This window comes from Rattus norvegicus, chromosome 9 (assembly GCF_036323735.1).
Source record: "Rattus norvegicus strain BN/NHsdMcwi chromosome 9, GRCr8, whole genome shotgun sequence".
Lineage (NCBI taxonomy): Eukaryota > Metazoa > Chordata > Mammalia > Rodentia > Muridae > Rattus > Rattus norvegicus.
Genome location: NC_086027.1, coordinates 112,524,427 through 112,545,287, shown reverse-complemented (window position 1 = coordinate 112,545,287; position 20,861 = coordinate 112,524,427). Strand labels below are relative to the sequence as shown.

General features: G+C 42.5%; 1 protein-coding gene across 1 annotated transcript in view; it reads left to right on the top strand.

Annotated features, from left to right (window-relative positions):
- The window catches only part of Tmem232 (transmembrane protein 232), a 228,059-nt gene that overhangs the window by 17,340 nt on the left and 189,858 nt on the right, over nucleotides 1-20,861 (top strand). Inside the window, exon 2 of the mRNA NM_001270390.2 lies at nucleotides 20,720-20,831. Within this exon, the coding sequence (NP_001257319.1) occupies nucleotides 20,720-20,831 (112 nt within the window). The remainder of the gene's footprint in view (nucleotides 1-20,719; nucleotides 20,832-20,861) is intronic.

Genomic DNA, 20,861 nt, shown 5'->3' with positions numbered 1-20,861 from the left:
AAGTGGCCTTTACTCAACATTCAGTCTGTATGACAACCTGCTCTTCCCATGTCCACTTAGAATTCCATTTACTATTTGAATTGGAGGATCTCCATTTTCAAAGCTTAACAGGCTACCTAGTTTATTAAGACTGCATCACAGTTTAAAAGCTAAAGCAATATCAAAACAGAATTAGAGACCATATACACTTCGATATGATTGTAGAGCCGGGTATGTGGTCTCTTTAAAGCCTACTGCGTATGCACACAAGTCAAGGATGACAGAGTATTTCTAGAGTCTGACCTCAAAAGTCTAGGCCCAATGAGTCAAGTGAGGTCAATTCAGGGTACTGCTGTGTTCACAGAATAGACTTCTGGGTACTTCTGCTTCACGGTCTTGACTCCTGGTTTATCCTGTTCAGGACATGAGTCTGTCCTGCTGCACATGAGGATTCCTGCTGCACATACATGCATCATGGCCACACCAAGGGGCAAAGCTCCTTCCTCCTGTAGGCACTTTCTGATGGTTAGGAGAAGCCATATTAATTATAATTTGAAGTTGCTATCTGTTTCAATTCAATTTCTTTTACCTGCTGTGTCAACTTTATGTATAAAAGAGTAATCAGTAAGGTTTTTGTTTCTTTTTTCCATCCATGTATTGGTTAACACCCTGGAAAACATATTTTTAAAATTTCTATAATGAAATTACTCTTCTAATGACTTCACCAACCCTTTGAACAGGAATTCTAGTGTCTTTTGGTCTTCAGTATTGATATTTATGCTATGCATAGTTTGGGGATTGTTTTCCTCTATTTTTTGTTATCTAGGGCTAAGAAGTTTTTTTCATTAGGTATAGTTTCAAACTATGATAATTACTGATGATGAGGAAGATGAAGATGATGGTGGTGATGATGGTGGTGGTGGCGTTGATGATGATGATGATATAACAAGACTACCTTGTAGAACTTTATGCCAAAAGGCACACCCATGCCTGTTCTCTTCACTGAGTACCGTGTTCTCAGCACGTCGTTCTGAAGTTATCATGATTACCCGGACAGATGTAATCTGAACAGTACTGTCTCTCTTAGTTACTTTTCTATCTCCGTGAAGAGAGATCCTGACTGAAGAAACTTGTACACCAAAGCATTTAATGGGAGGCCTGCTTACCGCCTCCATCACCATCATGGCGGTGGTGCCGCATCTCTGAAGGAAATCAGTCCCGTTTCTAAGTAACCATCACGAGCATCGAGCTTATGCCAGAAAACATGCTGTGTGTTCTGTGGTACTGCTTCTTAAAATCTTACGAGATTCTGTCTCCGTTTCATTAGAGGGGGATTTACAACCAGCTCGCCTAGCCTGGGTCACCCAAGAGAACTGAGTTCTCATGGTACCCCACCACCTTTTCCCAGCATGTCTCCTTGTCGGGACGTGTTTTGTAAAGTGTGGTTGCCTGAGTGAAAACGGCCCACATAGACCCACATACTTGAATGTTTGGGTCCCTGATTGGTAGAACTATTTTTGGGAAGGATCATGAGATGCAGCCTGGTTGGAGGAGGTGTGTCACTGGGGGGCAGGAGATGGATTTCAAAAGCCAGACTGTTCTCAGGTCTTTCTGCCTCACCTGCTGCATCAGGATGTGAGCTCTCAGCTGCTGCTCCAGCACCGGGCCTACCCGCCTGCTGCCGTCTTCCCCCCGCCATGATGCTCATGGACTCGTCCTCTGAAACCGTAAGCAAGACCTCGGTTGCCATGGTCATGGTGTCTCTTCCCAGCAATAGAACAAGTGACTAAGACCACGTTCCTCTCTCAGACTGTGAGCCTCCCGAGGCTGGTTCTCATCACTTAGCTTTCTTTAGAGCTTAGAGCCAGCAAAATGTCTCCATTAAGTATTTATGAATAAACCAAATCGCAACCGAGATAAACAGTCAGTTTGGATTGGCTATCCACACAATCAGTGCGTTTTAGTGTGTTTACTTTCTATGTAAATTTAAGACAATAGTCTTCGTAGCTTCCATTAAACAGGACTGTCCTCCTGGGATGGTCTGTGTTTGCCTTTGTGGAATCCTTTGATATTTTGAAGAAATTGCGATCTAGGAAGCTAAATTATATTTTACTTTCAAATGCCTGTATTAATATTTTTTACCATTCCTCCTGTGACTTATTACTTACTATAGGTATATATTATATAACACTAATGAAAGGGTTAATTTTTCTATATTCAACGGTGGAGAAATGGTTAAAAAAAGCTTTATTTATTTCCTTTTGTGCATTTGTTAATATGGACTGTGGGAGACAAATTAAGACATTCAATATCTGTACTGAAAATAGGAAATTATTAACTTCGTGTATTCCCGACAGAACATTACAGACCAGAACCTATATTGAAAAATAATCAACAAAAATACAATTATTTGTAAGCTGTTCTAAGCACAGAAATTGAATTAGATACTGTTTCATCACAAGACTTTCTTTTGCTTAGAAATAAATGCATCCCTGAGTTTATGAGGAGGTTGATGTAAAATATTTAATTTCATAAAATAAAATTTAAATTCATGTTCAAAACCCTGGATAGATAGTATATTTGGGGATGACCATGTTTGGTATGGGGGGGGAGGGGGATATCTGTTTAACGTTTATTAATACCGTTCTATTAAGATTTGTACATTGGACCCTCGGATCCCGGCCCGCAGCAGCTCTCTGCTCCCAGACCCTGTGAGAGAGAGACCCAACCGCCTGGTCAGGTGGGCACTCCTGAGGCTGCAGAGCGGAAAAGACCACCAACACTGCTCACCCCTGCCCACATCCCTGGCCCAAGAGGAAACTGTATAAGGCCTCTGGGCTCCCGTGGGGGAGGGCCCAGGAGCGGCAGGACCCCTGCCAGAGACACCACCGGACCCTGAAGGAAACAGACCGGATAAACAGTTCTCTGCACCCAAATCCCGTGGGAGGGAGAGCTAAACCTTCAGAGAGGCAGACAAGCCTGGGAAACCAGAAGAGACTGATCTCTGTACATACATCTCGGACGCCAGAGGAAAACACCAAAGGCCATCTGGAACCCTGGTGCACTGAAGCTCCCGGAAGAGGCGGCACAGGTATTCCTGGTTGCTGCCGCCGCAGAGAGCCCGTGGGCAGCACCCCACGAGCGAACTTGAGCCTCGGGACCACAGGTAAGACCAACTTTTCTGCTGCAAGAAAGCTGCCTGGTGAACTCAAGACACAGGCCCACAGGAACAGCTGAAGACCTGTAGAGAGGAAAAACTACACGCCCGAAAGCAGAACACTCTGTTCCCATAACTGGCTGAAAGAAAACAGGAAAACAGGTCTACAGCACTCCTGACACACAGGCTTATAGGACAGTCTAGCCACTGTCAGAAATAGCAGAACAAAGTAACACTAGAGATAATCTGATGGCGAGAGGCAAGCGCAGGAACCCAAGCAACAGAAACCAAGACTACTTGGCATCATCGGAGCCCAATTCTCCCACCAAAACAAACATGGAATATCCAAACACACCAGAAAAGCAAGATCTAGTTTCAAAATCATATTTGATCATGATGCTGGAGGACTTCAAGAAAGATGTGAAGAACTCCCTTAGGGAAACACAGGAAAACATTAATAAACAAGTAGAAGCCTACAGAGAGGAATCGCAAAAATCCCTGAAAGAATTCCAGGAAAACACAATCAAACAGTTGAAGGAATTAAAAATGGAAATAGAAGCAATCAAGAAAGAACACATGGAAACAACCCTGGATATAGAAAACCAAAAGAAGAGACAAGGAGCTGTAGATACAAGCTTCACCAACAGAATACAAGAGATGGAAGAGAGAATCTCAGGAGCAGAAGATTCCATAGAAATCATTGACTCAACTGTCAAAGATAATGTAAAGCGGAAAAAGCTACTGGTCCAAAACATACAGGAAATCCAGGACTCAATGAGAAGATCAAACCTAAGGATAATAGGTATAGAAGAGAGTGAAGACTCCCAGCTCAAAGGACCAGTAAATATCTTCAACAAAATCATAGAAGAAAACTTCCCTAATGTAAAAAAAGAGATACCCATAGGCATACAAGAAGCCTACAGAACTCCAAATAGATTGGACCAGAAAAGAAACACCTCCCGTCACATAATAGTCAAAACACCAAACGCACAAAATAAAGAAAGAATATTAAAAGCAGTAAGGGAAAAAGGTCAAGTAACATATAAAGGCAGACCTATCAGAATCACACCAGACTTCTCGCCAGAAACTATGAAGGCCAGAAGATCCTGGACTGATGTCATACAGACCCTAAGAGAACACAAATGCCAGCCCAGGTTACTGTATCCTGCAAAACTCTCAATTAACATAGATGGAGAAACCAAGATATTCCATGACAAAACCAAATTTACACAATATCTTTCTACAAATCCAGCACTACAAGGGATAATAAATGGTAAAGCCCAACATAAGGAGGCAAGCTATAACCTAGAAGAAGCAAGAAACTAATCGTCTTGGCAACAAAACAAAGAGAACGAAAGCACACAAACATAACCTCACATCCAAATATGAATATAACGGGAAGCAATAATCACTATTCCTTAATATCTCTCAACATCAATGGCCTCAACTCCCCAATAAAAAGACATAGATTAACAAACTGGATACGCAACGAGGACCCTGCATTCTGCTGCCTACAGGAAACACACCTCAGAGACAAAGACAGACATTACCTCAGAGTGAAAGGCTGGAAAACAATTTTCCAAGCAAATGGTCAGAAGAAGCAAGCTGGAGTAGCCATTCTAATATCAAATAAAATCAATTTTCAATTAAAAGTCATCAAAAAAGATAAGGAAGGACACTTCATATTCATCAAAGGAAAAATCCACCAAGATGAACTCTCAATCCTAAATATCTATGCCCCAAATACAAGGGCACCTACATACATAAAAGAAACCTTACTAAAGCTCAAAACACACATTGCACCTCACACAATAATAGTGGGAGATTTCAACACCCCACTCTCATCAATGGACAGATCATGGAAACAGAAATTGAACAGAGATGTAGACAGACTAAGAGAAGTCATGAGCCAAATGGACTTAACGGATATTTATAGAACATTCTATCCTAAAGCAAAAGGATATACCTTCTTCTCAGCTCCTCATGGTACTTTCTCCAAAATTGACCATATAATTGGTCAAAAAATGGGCCTCAGCAGGTACAGAAAGATAGAAATAATCCCATGCGTGCTATCGGACCACCACGGCCTAAAACTGGTCTTCAATAACAATCAAGGAAGAATGCCCACATATACTTGGAAATTGAACAATGCTCTACTCAATGATAACCTGGTCAAGGAAGAAATAAAGAAAGAAATTAAAAACTTTTTAGAATTTAATGAAAATGAAGGTACAACATACCCAAACTTATGGGACACAATGAAAGCTGCGCTAAGAGGAAAACTCATAGCGCTGAGTGCCTGCAGAAAGAAACAGGAAAGAGCATATGTCAGCAGCTTGACAGCACAGCTAAAAGCACTAGAAGAAAAAGAAGCAAATACACCCAGGAGGAGTAGAAGGCAGGAAATAATCAAACTCAGAGCTGAAATCAACCAAGTAGAAACAAAAAGGACCATAGAAAGAATCAACAGAACCAAAAGTTGGTTCTTTGAGAAAATCAACAAGATAGATAAACCCTTAGCCAGACTAACGAGAGGACACAGAGAGTGCGTCCAAATTAACAAAATCAGAAATGAAAAGGGAGACATAACAACAGATTCAGAGGAAATTCAAAAAATCATCAGATCTTACTATAAAAACCTATATTCAACAAAACTTGAAAATCTTCAGGAAATGGATAATTTCCTAGACAGATACCAGGTACCGAAGTTAAATCAGGAACAGATAAACCAGTTAAACAACCCCATAACTCCTAAGGAAATAGAAGCAGTCATTAAAGGTCTCCCAACCAAAAAGAGCCCAGGTCCAGACGGGTTTAGTGCAGAATTCTACCAAACCTTCATAGAAGACCTCATACCAATATTATCCAAACTATTCCACAAAATTGAAACAGATGGATCACTACCGAATACCTTCTACGAAGCCACAATTACTCTTATACCTAAACCACACAAAGACACAACAAAGAAAGAGAACTTCAGACCAATTTCCCTTATGAATATCGATGCAAAAATACTCAACAAAATTCTGGCAAACCGAATCCAAGAGCACATCAAAACAATCATCCACCATGACCAAGTAGGCTTCATCCCAGGCATGCAGGGATGGTTTAATATACGGAAAACCATCAACGTGATCCATTATATAAACAAACTGAAAGAACAAAACCACATGATCATTTCATTAGACGCTGAGAAAGCATTTGACAAAATTCAACACCCCTTCATGATAAAAGTCCTGGAGAGAATAGGAATTCAAGGCCCATACCTGAACATAGTAAAAGCCATATACAGCAAACCAGTTGCTAACATTAAACTAAATGGAGAGAAACTCGAAGCAATCCCACTAAAATCAGGGACTAGACAAGGCTGCCCACTCTCTCCCTACTTATTCAATATAGTTCTTGAAGTTCTAGCCAGAGCAATCAGACAACAAAAGGAGGTCAAGGGGATACAGATCGGAAAAGAAGAAGTCAAAATATCACTGTTTGCAGATGATATGATAGTGTATTTAAGTGATCCCAAAAGTTCCACCAGAGAACTACTAAAGCTGATAAACAACTTCAGCAAAGTGGCTGGGTATAAAATTAACTCAAATAAATCAGTAGCCTTCCTCTACACAAAAGAGAAACAAGCCGAGAAAGAAATTAGGGAAACGACACCCTTCATAATAGACCCAAATAATATAAAGTACCTCGGGGTGACTTTAACCAAGCAAGTAAAAGATCTGTACAATAAGAACTTCAAGACACTGAAGAAGGAAATTGAAGAAGACCTCAGAAGTTGGAAAGATCTCCCATGCTCATGGATTGGCAGGATTAATATAGTAAAAATGGCCATTTTACCAAAAGCAATCTACAGATTCAATGCAATCCCCATCAAAATACCAATCCAATTCTTCAAAGAGTTAGACAGAACAATTTGCAAATTCATCTGGAATAACAAAAAACCCAGGATAGCTAAAGCTATCCTCAACAATAAAAGGACTTCAGGGGGAATCACTATCCCTGAACTCAAGCAGTATTACAGAGCAATAGTGATAAAAACTGCATGGTATTGGTACAGAGACAGACAGATAGACCAATGGAATAGAATTGAAGACCCAGAAATGAACCCACACACCTATGGTCACTTGATTTTTGACAAAGGAGCCAAAACCATCAAATGGAAAAAAGATAGCATTTTCAGCAAATGGTGCTGGTTCAACTGGAGGTCAACATGTAGAAGAATGCAGATCGATCCATGCTTATCACCCTGTACAAAGCTTAAGTCCAAGTGGATCAAGGACCTCCACATCAAACCAGACACACTCAAACTAATAGAAGAAAAACTAGGGAAGCATCTGGAACACATGGGCACTGGAAAAAATTTCCTAAACAAAACACCAATGGCTTACGCTCTAAGATCAAGAATCGACAAATGGGATCTCATAAAACTACAAAGCTTCTGTAAGGCAAAGGACACGGTGGTTAGGACAAAACGGCAACCAACAGATTGGGAAAAGATCTTTACCAATCCTACAACAGATAGAGGCCTTATATCCAAAATATACAAAGAACTCAAGAAGTTAGACCGCAGGGAAACAAATAACCCTATTAAAAATGGGGTTCAGAGCTAAACAAAGAATTCACAGCTGAGGAATGCCGAATGGCTGAGAAACACCTAAAGAAATGTTCAACATCTTTAGTCATAAGGGAAATGCAAATCAAAACAACCCTGAGATTTCACCTCACACCAGTGAGAATGGCTAAGATCAAAAACTCAGGGGACAACAGATGCTGGCGAGGATGTGGAGGAAGAGGAACACTCCTCCATTGTTGGTGGGATTGCAAACTGGTACAACCATTCTGGAAATCAGTCTGGAGAATCCTCAGAAAATTGGACATTGAACTGCCTGAGGATCCAGCTATACCTCTCTTGGGCATATACCCCAAAGATGCCCCAACATATAAAAAAGACACATGCTCCACTATGTTCATTGCAGCCTTATTTATAATAGCCAGAAGCTGGAAAGAACCCAGATGCCCTTCAACAGAGGAATGGATACAGAAAATGTGGTACATCTACAGAATGGAATATTACTCAGCTATCAAAAACAACGACTTTATGAAATTCGTAGGCAAATGGTTGGAACTGGAAAACATCATCCTGAGTGAGCTAACCCAATCACAGAAAGACATACATGGTATGCACTCATTGATAAGTGGCTATTAGCCCAAATGCTTGAATTACCCTAGATGCCTAGAGCAAATGAAACTCAAGACGGATGATCAAAATGTGAATGCTTCACTCCTTCTTTAAAAGGGGAACAAGAATACCCTTGGCAGGGAAGAGAGAGGCAAAGATTAAAACAGAGACTGAAGGAACACCCATTCAGAGTCTGCCCCACATGTGGCCCATACATATATAGCCACCCAATTAGACAAGATGGATGAAGCAAAGAAGTGCAGACCGACAGGAGCCGGATGTAGATCGCTCCTAAGAGACACAGCCAGAATACAGCAAATACAGAGGCGAATGCCAGCAGCAAACCACTGAACTGAGAATAGGACCCCCGTTGAAGAAATCAGAGAAAGAACTGGAAGAGCTTGAAGGGGCTCGAGACTCCATATGTACAACAATGCCAAGCAACCAGAGCTTCCAGGGACTAAGCCCCTACCCAAAGACTATACATGGACTGACCCTGGACTCTGACCTCATAGGTAGCAATGCATATCCTAGTAAGAGCACCAGTGGAAGGGGAAGCCCTGGGTCCTGCTAAGACTGAACCCCCAGTGAACTAGACTGGTGGGGGGAGGGCGGCAATGGGGGGAGGGTTGGGAGGGGAACACCCATAAGGAAGGGGAGGGGGGAGGGGGATGTTTGCCCGGATACCGGGAAAGGGAATAACACTTGAAATGTATATAAGAAATACTCAAGTTAATAAAAAAATATAGAAATAAACAAAACAACAAAAAAGATTTGTACATTGTAAGCTCCTATAGAAAATTGCAAACGAGCTCAAAGATGTTAAGTTTCTTAAATATTGTTTTTATTATTTTAAATATATGCACTTCTGTGTGATTCTTAAGCCATCTTTTCCTTTTTAATTAAACAATACACATTCTATACTTTTTTTAATTAGTTAACTCACTTTATGTGTCTGAGTACACTGTAGCTGTCTTCAGACATAGCAGAAGAGGGCACCAGATCCCACTACAGATGGCTACGAGCCATCCTGTGGTTGCTGGGAATTGAACTCAGGACCTCTGGAAGAGCAGTCAGCGCTCTTAACCACTGAGCCATCTCTCCAGCACATTTTTCTTCATTCTATACTTTTCAATCAGCATATATAAAGCAAACACCAGGTGCTCACTAAGCTAATTAATACATGAATTAATTTTATATATAGTTAATTACTATATATCATTTAAATATATATTAATAGCACACACACATATATATGACATAGAGAGTAACTTAAACTCGAGCCACAAGGTGAATACTAAATTACAGAGTGTATTTCTGTAGGTTACAGCCAGACCTTGGCTGAGTTCTCTGTCCTTTGTTATTACACGCTTCCAAGCACAGACTTTCACATCTGCCTCCCTCACCCTCATCCCCTCAGTCATCCTCTCCACATCCCTGCTGTGCCCAGCCTCCCACTGGTCTGTTCTCTGAACAGCAGGCTCAGATCTTTACTGAGCAGGCGATGTCGACTTCTCCCGCTCCGATTTAAACCTCCACTGCCTTCCAATCACATCCCAAGCAAAATTCTAACAATTTTAATTTACTCTAACAAGCCAAATTCTCAAAACCCAAATACCTTCCAGGGCCAGGTCCCCAGCTATAATCCACTTAAAAGGAAATCCCTAAATCACAAAAGAAAAATATAATCGTGTATACATAGGGAAATTTAATTAAGTGTGCCCACACTTAGCACAGCAATGGAAAAAATGTTAAAGTAAGGCAAACATACTGCAAACAGTGAGCAGATATTTAACGATAATTAAACCAGTTATTAACCAGATTTATCTACTGGGCACCTATATTTTGATTTTTTTCCCTCATTTTTTTATTAGATCTTTAAGGATTCTGTGCAATGTGTTTTGATCATATCCATCCCTCTCCTAACTTCACCCAGAACCATTCCTTTTCTTAACCACCCAACTGGGTGTTTCTCTCTCTCTCTCTCTCTCTCTCTCTCTCTCTCCTCATCAAATCCAATTTATGCCGCCCGGATATTCTCGGGTATGTAATCCTCCAGTGGATCTTGGTCTACCCACCAGGCTGCCCCTCTTGCAGCAGGTCACCTGCTAATCACCCCTCTCCCAAGGGGTTGTGTTGGACTTCGTGCCCACTTCTTTTTCTCTGTGCTGGCATTTTGCCTTGAGCCCTGCCCCGTCCGCACCTCGCGTGTATTCAGTTTATAAGCAATAAGTTCAATGAAGCAAACGAACACAGCTACGATTCCACGTGACTACCTTGTGTACTGTGTGTAGCCTGCCAGCAGCGGCACAAACACCTCGGCAGCGGTCAGCGCTTCCTCCATGCCTATGACCCGGTTTACCGTGTATCTTTGAAAGAAGAAAGTCTGGAGCCAGTCACAGCTGCAGTCGGCAAATACCCAGGGTGTTGTGACACGCACCAACCACAAGGGGGCGTGTGTTGTCACTGCCATCGTGAGCTTAGCTGCCTTGCTGTGTCTAGAAAACACTCTCGGCACTCACCCACAACCTCTGACTCTTACAATCCTTTTTAGCCCCGTCTTACACAGCGATCTCTGAGTCTTTGGCGGAAGTATGACATAGATGTCCCACTTAGGGCTGAGCACTCTGCAGCCATCTGTTCTCTGCACTTCCATGGGTTGGGTGGGTCTCTGTTTTCGCCACTATCTGTTGCTGAAAGAAACCTTTCTGATGAGGGTTGAGAAATGCACGACCGTATGGATGTAAAAGTGAGTCGTTAGGAGTTGGCTTAATATCATGACCATTTAGCAGAATAAGAATAGCAGCATCACCCCTAGGTCCCATGGCCTGTCTAGCCACAATAACTTGGCTCATTAACAGTGTAAGACCTGGTTTTTGTCTTATGGGTTAGCAATTAAATCCAAACAGGAAGTGGTTGGTTATATCCATGATGTTCATGCCACCATTTCGTCGGTGGGCATGTGTTGCCAGGCCTGTGGTTATTATAGCTTGAAGGGTTCACAGCTGGGTAAGAATGATGGCTGCCTCTCTTTTCTGGCAGCCCACAGTATACCTTCCAGCACCGTGAAAGCTAGCCAGTAGGGAGAAAGCTTTCAGACAAGTACCAGTTTGATTACTCCATGTTCTATGACTCAAGTATGTGTTGTTTTAGGAACAGTACTTGATAGCACTGTTTTTAATTCTTTCCTTCCTTCCTTCCTTCCTTCCTTCCTTCCTTCCTTCCTTCCTTCTTGTTTATCATTAAACTAGTTCTTTGACAATTTCATACATGTGTATAATGCATTCTGGTTACCCTCTTCCCCTAAAGCAGTGACTTTTCCTTCCCGTGACTCTATCTCTCTTCAACTTCATCTGGCTGTTCGATAGGCTCAGGATGAAGAAGAGTCATTGGTCTCAGCTGTGTATTGACTACTGACTCGATCAAGCTCTAGCAGATATTTTAAATTCAGTAGTCAACAGAGATGACCCTAATTGAACCAAATGGGTCACACAACAAAACTAAAAGTCATAAACCCGAGGAAAAGATGGGTGGGAAGAGGTAGGTATGTGAGGGAGATAAGGGAGGTCTTTGAGGGGAGAGAGTACCCGTGTGATGTTCCAGCAGATTCCTACCAAATGTACCGATTAAATTCAACATTCTTTGAATCATTCTTCCTTTCCTTTAGTGTTCTTGACTTCCATGAATCGGTTTCCTGAATTAGGTTAACTCTCTTTAGGGCCCACATGTGAGAGACTACATATACTGCCTCTGCTGTCATGACTGGCTCTTTTCACTTAACATCATGTCCTCCAGTTCTTTCCTTGTTTGACAACAGGATTTCATTCTTCCCATGGCTGCATAATACCCCACTGTGTATACCTGTCATATCATCTCTACTTATCTGTTGATGGACACATTTAGGCTGATTATGTATCTCAGCTACTGAGAACTGATCCACCAGAAATACAGATGTATAAGCCTCTTTGCCAGGCTGATTCCTTTTTCTTCGCACATACACCCAGAAAGGAGATAGCTGAATCACGTGGTGGATTAGTTTCTGAGAGCATTCTCACAGCAATCCACACAAGAGCACAGAGATCACAGCTAGTATTTGTCAACAACGCGCACAACTCCATTTGAGAGGACACCAGGGTCCAAGGGTTGGGTAGAAGAGATACGAAAATCTAGATCCTACTGCCTGAAAGTTGCACCAAGGACTTGAAAAAAAAACTGCCAGCAGACAGGAAGTCTAGGGCTGCCTTTCTCTATCATTAATGGGTTGCTTACAGCGTGGCTAGTCAAAACGTAGCATCCCATTCGTGAGTCATTTCTACTGTAAGCATTGCTTGCAATAACTTAGTGACACTTATTTTTAACAGGCAGGTAAGAGAATCAAATGAACTCTAAGTCAGATGTATGTTCCAGAAAACCTCACCTCTTCTGCTCATGGGATGGAGAATGAACATGAGTAGTCTTATATGTGCCAACCTGTGAACAGGTGCATGGATTTATGACTGACATACACCAGCTAGTGGGATTATGGAGTTGGTAGATAGATTTCTCTGTAGACTTGGGTAGAAAATGCCCAGCTGATTCTCAGTACGTGTACCGCTTTATATAACCACCGTCTTAGTTAGTGTTTCATTGCTGTGGACAGACACCATGACCAAGGCAACTCTTATAAAGGAAAACATTTAATTGGGGCTGGCTCACAGGTTCAGAGGTTCAGTCCAGTATCATCACGGTGGGAAGCATGATAGACATGGTGCTGGGAAAGGAGCTGAGAGTTCTACATCAGCAGGCAGCAGGAAGTGACAGTGACACATTAACTAGGCTTGGGCTTCTGAGTCAAAGCCCACCCCCTAGTGACTACTTCCTTCGATGAAACCACACCTACTCCAACAAGACCACACCTCCTAATAGTGCCACTCCCTATGGACCAAGGATTCAAACACATGAGTCTACCAGGGGTCACACCTCTTCAAACCACCACAACCACAATGTTCGTAAGTTCCTAAGTCTGCACATCTTCATCAGCTCTAGACATCTTCATCCTTTTTAATGCAGCATGTGGGTAGATGAGTAAAAGACCCCACTATGGTTTTAAACTGGACTCCCTTATTCTTTAGGTTGTTGAGTGGATCCCATGTTTATCAATCATTTGGTTTTCTTCTTTCGAGACTTACTTGCTCATGTCTTCACGTCTCTGACATGTGGAAGTTTTTACATACTGGTCACGAGTCCTTTGCTACCCACATATATTGAAAACGTGCTCTTCTGCTTAAAATTTTATCTTTTCACTCTCATATCCTTAAAGGTCAGTGTGAAAGAAGAAAGGTTCATATCACAGCACTAAAGGAAGTAACACACACATATGATAAGCAGAGGTGGTAAAAAAAATATGCACAGGTGTGAAAATCACTATGCAACAACGATATCCACCAACCGAGAATTAACCCCAAATACAGAGCTTTTATAATCCTCGTTCTTATTAATGCATGGCAAACCTTATAAGAAATAACAGAAAAGGGGTTGGGGATTTAGCTCAGTGGTAGAGCGCTTGCCTAGGAAGCGCAAGGCCCTGGGTTCGGTCCCCAGCTCCGAAAAAAAGAACCAAAAAAAAAAAAAAATAAATAAAAAGAAATAACAGAAAAGACAACACAAAGGAAATTGTCATATTTGCTGTGATAAAATGTCACTGCATTGTAGAACCAGTAGAGTTTGAAGAAGATCTTTTGTAAATTTAATGGTAGAAGCGTGCTAGCATTGTAGAAACTTGGCCTCATTGGTTTATTTATTTAAAACCTGTCTTCCCCCTTTCAATTATACTACAGTATGGTTGGCATAATCGAAAGTATACTACAGTATAATTAATAAAAAATGCATACCTTTGAGATATTTGACTTAATGTTTTGATGTGAACACACATAGTTAAATGTTTATCCCAGTCAAGCCAGTTAGCATTACATTGTTACCCTTTTAGAAGTTGTGATGACAGCTCTTAGCAAATTGGAAGAAGGATAACATTGTATCTTTGTTTATGCTGCTATGGAATAGGTCTAGATCTTACTTAACTTGCTTAGGTAAAACTTTGTGCTCCTGAGTGAGATCTGCTCATCCGCCTCTGGCCCTGGCCATCTCTAGTTTGGCCTCTGTCACTGAGTTTGACTATTTAGGCTCCACAGGTCAGTGAGCTCATGTGGTATTCGTCCTGCACATGTATGTTACTCAGTTCAACATCCTCACGATCATCCATGTTGCTGTGAGTGTCAGGATTTTCTCCCACTTAAAAGAACGAATAGCATCCCATCACTTACACACCCTGCATTTTCTTTATCTGTTCACCACCCTGAACTGCGCCCATAGCTTGACCGTTAGGAACAACACTCCAGTGAATGTGGGGGCTGTATATTCCCATTTGGATACTGATTATATTTCTCTTATACAAGTGCGCAGAATTAGGATCGTCAGACCGTGGTCATTCTACTTTTATACTTTATCCTGCGAGGCAATGTCACACTCCCCTCCATCCCCCCATTGCAGAACTGATTTATGTTTCCAGAGTTGGGGTGCAAGGGCTCCCCTTTCTCCTTATCCATTACTCTTCTCCCATGCACTGCATCTCAACTACAGTTTCCCCTTCCTCCACTCCTCCCAGTTCATCTCCCCCCTCCTCTGTTTTCTTTTTTTTTTTCCTTTTTTCGGAGCTGGGGACTGAACCCAGGACCTTGAGCTTGCTAGGCAAGCGCTCTACCGCTGAGCTAAATCCCCAACCCCCTCCTCTGTTTTCTTAAAAAAAAAAAAAAAAGGCCTCCCAGAAAAATCCATCCAACATGGCCTAACCAGATAGAGTAGAACAAACCTTCATACCATTTCTCCTTCCCGGAGAGATGTGTGCATCTGTCCCTCCTTGAGTCTCCTTGTTACTCATCCCCTCTGGGTCTGTGCATTGTAGCGTGACTGTCCTTTACTTAGCAGCTAGTGTCCACTTATGAGTACATACCTCGTTTGTTTTTCTGGATCTAGGACACCTCACTTGCGATCCTAGTTCCATCCATTTACCTTCAAATTTCATGATGTTATTGTCTTCAGCGGTAGAGTAATACTCCATTGTGTAAATGTACCACTTCCTTTTTATCCGTTGCCTGGGACATCTATGTTGTTTCCAGCATCTGGCTAATGGTTAAGCAAGTGTCCTTGTGGGATGCCCGAGTGGTGTAACTGGATTTTGAGGTAGATTGATTCCCAGTTTCCCGAGGAACGGTTATATCGATTTCCAAAGTGGCGGTACAAGTTCGTGCTCCTACCATCAATGGAGGAGTGTTTCCCTCGCTGTGGATTAGGCACAAGCTGTCACTTGTGTTTTTGATCTTAGCCATTCTGGCAGGAGTAATATAGAATCTCAGGGTCGTTTTGATTTGCATTTCCCCAATGGCTAAGGATATTGGTAGTTCACTGTTGTGGATTGAAGAGTTCATAGCTGGCATGATGATAACTTTCTCTCTCGGACACCATGCAGAGTAGCTCCAAGCACCACAAATGTTTACTCAGCAGCAGTGAAGTCTCCCGTTAGCACAAGTGCAACTTCTCCATGTTCGATGAGCTCTCCAAGGGTTGTCTTTGGCAATGGGACCTTACAGTCAATTTATGGAGGGCAACTATCAGTCTTGGCAATAGCCTGAGGTGTTTGGGCAGCTTCTGTGCGGCCTCTTTGGCTAACTCAATTACATGTAACCCATTGTGTACAGGAGGCTTCAGTAGACGACAAGGAGTGTCTAGTTGGAACATGGTCTCCCTGTTATTTGGTGACTCCAGTTATATTCCTTTATTATTGAAAAGCTTAAAGCCTAACATCCACACATATGAGAAAACACACATTGTCTTTTTGAGTCTGGCGGAGTCTGGCTTACCTCACTCAGGATGATTTCTTTCTAGTCTATCCATTTACTACAAAGCTCACATTTTTCAATACAGCTGCACAATATTCCCTTGTGTCCATGTTTTCATTGTCCATTCTTCAGTTGACGGACATCTCAGCTGTTTCCATTTTCCCGGTATTGCGAATAAAGCATCAGTGTACGTGTGTACAGGTGAGCAGGTGTCTCGTAGGAGGTTGGAGAGTCCTTTGGGTGCACGTTCAAGGGTGGTGGATCTGGATCTTGAGGGAGAGTTATTGAACTGCCAGACTGATTTCCATAGCGGCTGTAGAGTTTGCATTCTCACCTCAATGAAAAGTGTTTCAGTTTCCCTATATCATCACCAGTGTTAGCTCTCATTAAAAAAATTATCTATGTATCTCGGTATCTAGCTATGTATCTAAGTATCTATGTATCTATCTATGTGTGTATGTCTGTCTGTCTATCTATCTATCTATCTATCTATCTATCTATCTATCTATCTATCTATCTATCTATCTATCTATCTTCCTTTCTCTGTTAGAACCGGTTCAGCAAGCACCTGAGATTCTTGAAATGCTTTCCCATGCTAATGAGCCATTCTGGTACCATATTTCTTTAGCCAATGACCTTTGCCCATCCTGGATCTTCCTATCCCATTTCCCCCCACCCCCAAATTATATAAGCCTTGAATCACCCCAAGTGAAGTTACTCTGCCTCCCTGCAGCTGGTCCCAGTGGGTCTTAGCCCTACATACTCAGGGTTTCCGAACCCTCCATCTGTCAACTCTCCTCCCTTTGCCTGGACCATATTGGCTGATGACCCAAGAGAGCAGGGAGAGCCACATCCATCCATCTCTGATCTTGACCATTCTGACTGGGGTAAGGTGAAGTCTCAAAGTAGTTTTAACTCACGTTCCACGATGGCCGAGGATGTCGAATATTCTTTGTTTCTCGACCATTTGAGTTTCATTGCTTGAGAACTCCCTTAGCTCTGTACCCCGCCTTTTAAAACCGGGTCATTTGTCTCACTGCCACTTGTTTTTTCCCACTCTTTGTGTATTTTAGATACAAACCATCTACCAGAGGTGTGATTAGTCAGGGCATTTTCTCATTCTGTAGCTTGCTGCTTTGCCCGAATGATGTATAATTCCCATACAGACGCTTTTCAGCTTCACGAGGTCCCATCTGTTAGTTGTTGGCTTTGGAACCTTTGCTCTTGGTGGTCTGTTCAGAATGCCTTTTCCTGTGCCCATGAGTTCAAGGCCATTCCTCAGCTCCACCTCTATCAGGTTCAGGGCATCTAGTCTTAGGTTGAGGTCCTTAGCCCGTTTGAGGTTGACTTTTGTGCTAGGTGATACGTATGGATCTATCTGCGTTCTTATGCGTCCAGCCATTCTATCTGCCATGCGTCATTGTTTGAGTGAGATCTTCTGTAGAGCCCTTTGAGATGGGAGATGGCAATACCTCCAGCAATTCTTTTATTGGTCGAGATTGTTTTAGCTATCCTGTTTTGTCTCCGGTGGGTTTCTATATGAAGTTGAAGTTTTGTTTTTTTTCATTTCTGTGAAGAATTGTGTTGGAATTGCATGGTATAGGCAGATTGCTTTTGGCAGGATGGCCATTTTCACTATGTCAACGCTCAAAACCACCAACTGTGGACTTACAGAACACCTCATCCACCATCATTGTACCCCACACAATATCGCTTCTGATCGAGGAACTCACTTTCAGACAGAAAGATGTGACATGGGGCCCATGGTCACGATTCCACTGGTCGTACTACATTCTCTGCCATCCTGAGCAGATGGCCTGATAGAACAATGACAGATTTTGAAGACACAGTTCTAGTGCAGGTTAAGTGGCAATGGCCTATAGGGCTGGAACAGGGCTCTCCAGAAAGGCACTATATGTTTTGAACCAACATCTAATATATGGTATGATTTTCCCCATAGCTAGGACTTATGGGACCAGAGTGGGAGAGGGAATAGTTCCACTCACTACCTCTCTAGTATCCTACTAGGACAACTTTTGCTTACTGTTCCTGTGAGTTTAAATTCTGCTGACCTAGAAGTTTTAGTTTCAGAGAGGGGAGAGGTCCTTCCAGGAGCCACAGAAACATTCCATTGAAGTGGAGGGCCACACCCCTCCCCCAAACCCCCCATGCCACTTTGGACTTTTGATGTCCTTAAACCAGCAGGCTAAGAAAAGAATAACAGTGTCAGAAGGGGTGAAAGATTCAGATTACCAAGGAGAGATTGTATTACTTCTCTGTAAGAAAGATTATGTCTGGAGTGCAGGAAATCCTTTAGGATGTCTCTTAGTGTTGCCATAGCCTGTGATTAAAATCAATGTGAAACTACAACGATCTGACCCAAGCAGGATGGTAAAGGACAAAGACCCTTCAGGAATGAAGATGTGGGTCCCTCCCCTTAGAAAAGAACCAGGACCCGCCGAGGTGCTTGCTGAGGGTGGGGGAGTACAGGATGGGTCAGGAGGCTGTGAGAAGTCTGGGCATGGAGTGTCCAACTTACAGATGAAAACTCCTGGAGGTTGTGGGAAGGATGCATAGGTGGCTTTACACCGTCAACCTTAGGAAAGGACTTTGAAGATAAGCTTTAACCACTGCTCTCGGCTGCTCCTGACGGGTACGGTTTGAGGCAGCAGCGTTGGGTGTGGGTGGAGCTGTAAGCGTTTGCTTTGTCATCAACAGTGAACTTATGTTCATACTTTAAAAACTAATCCCTAATGAGAGCATAAAAATAACAAAGAGCCAACCTTTATGTCTGGTATCTTTGTATAAACTGGAAAATTAAATCAACTTTGAATTCTTCATGTAGATGCTTCATGTAGATTAAAAACAAAACAAAACAAAAACCAAAACCCAAGAAAAGCAAATAGAAAAATACCCTGCACCATCCCCAGTGGCAACGAGAAAAGAATGTCCAGCCTCTCTCCACTGTGTCTAACCAGCAGCATCTCATAAGTAGAAAGTAAAATGGGGAGGAGAAAGTCAAACTCGGAGTTAATCATTTTACAATTACAACTCCTGCGGACTGTGCAAGCCCAAAGGCTTCAGTTCTTCCCAGACTGTTCCGGATGCCCCGAGAGGGCCAGGGTGTGTGTCTGTCCCATCTCTGCATCCTTAGTGCACATTTCAGTGCCTCAGGGGGGCTTGGGATGGTGCCAACAAATTGGTTAGAGCATTAACTATTCTCCAAGCTCTGTCTGCAGTTCCAGTTTGCAGTGTCTTCTCATTCTCTCTGCTGGGTCTGAGACTCTGCCCCATTGCCATTGGTTTTTGGCATATCTCTCTGCTTAGAAGGATGAAAATTTATTCAGTGGCAGCATTAGATTTTTTTTTGTTTTTTCTACACTCCACAGAACAATTAATTTAGCAAATTCTGAATGCAGTAAGCCATAAATGAACGTGTTTCTGTTTCTCCAGATTTTTCCTAGTAACATAATTCCAACAGTTTCTTGACTGTGAAAAGAAAAATAATTCATTGACTTTACCAACTTCATAACATTTTCCTGATTTTTTTTTTTAAATTTTGAGGTTGATGGGAGGAAATCTCAGGACATAGTCCCTACTAGCCGAGAGCTGACTTTGTAGCCTGTTATGGTCTCTAACTCACACACTCCCCTCCACAACCTCCAAAATGCTAGCATCCCTGACCTAGCCTGACTGTTGTCATCTCAAAACATGTCTAATACTGGACTTACTCTGTACCCTTGCATCAAATCTGCACCTCTGAGCAGTTTGCACTGCTTCAGTGGGTAGCAATTCTGTCCTTTCAGTGGGTCACTTGACTCATGACTCCCTGTTCCTTAAGCTCAACGGATAACTCTCTGGCCAGTGTAATGTAAAGCACATACATTATTCAAATAATCGTCTCTACTTCTGTTGCTGCTCTCCTGGCCGGAACCACCGTCATCTCTTGTCTAGGCACACATGTGACTACTGCTGTAGATATGTCCCACGTCCTCCCCTCCAGCTCTCAGCAGATCACTACAGCGACACGAAGGCTTCCTAGTCCCGCCACTCTCCTTGCAGATGCTCTGCAATGGCAGCCTCTTGGGCAGCGTCATCATGGCTACTTGCTCCCCAGCTGAAATTACTCCGTATGTCAATACTTAGCTGTAGCCACAGTTGTACCGAATCCGTCTGGAGGGAATAAAGATTTAGCATAAATGGGACCGACACCAATTTGTGTGAGGAGATAAATGAAGAACAGCATAACTGGAGCTGTTCTTGATGTCACCTATGAAGAAAACACCCAAGAGCCTGTTGGTAAGCATCTTAGGAATGTCTTTCCCAGGACAAAAAGCCTTTGGAAATGAGAATGTGGGCCTAGGTTATCTGCTGGGGTATGCTGGATGATACTGATCTCGTTTGCATGAGAGACAAGAGACGTGATTAGAAAGTAGAGCGCTTTCCCTAGAACACTGTTACCTGTACCCACTAGAAGATGATTAATTAAAATTAGATGATAGCTATAATTATTGTTTTTCTGCACAGGCCATCATTTTCAGTTACCAAAGAATTCATATTGAGATTCAACAACACAGATAACCGAGTCAAGGAGGAAGAACTGTTGGAGCAGGCCCGGAAATTCACTGTCAGGTGTAAGGTAAGGGTTGGCGCTCTGGGCACTCGGCGC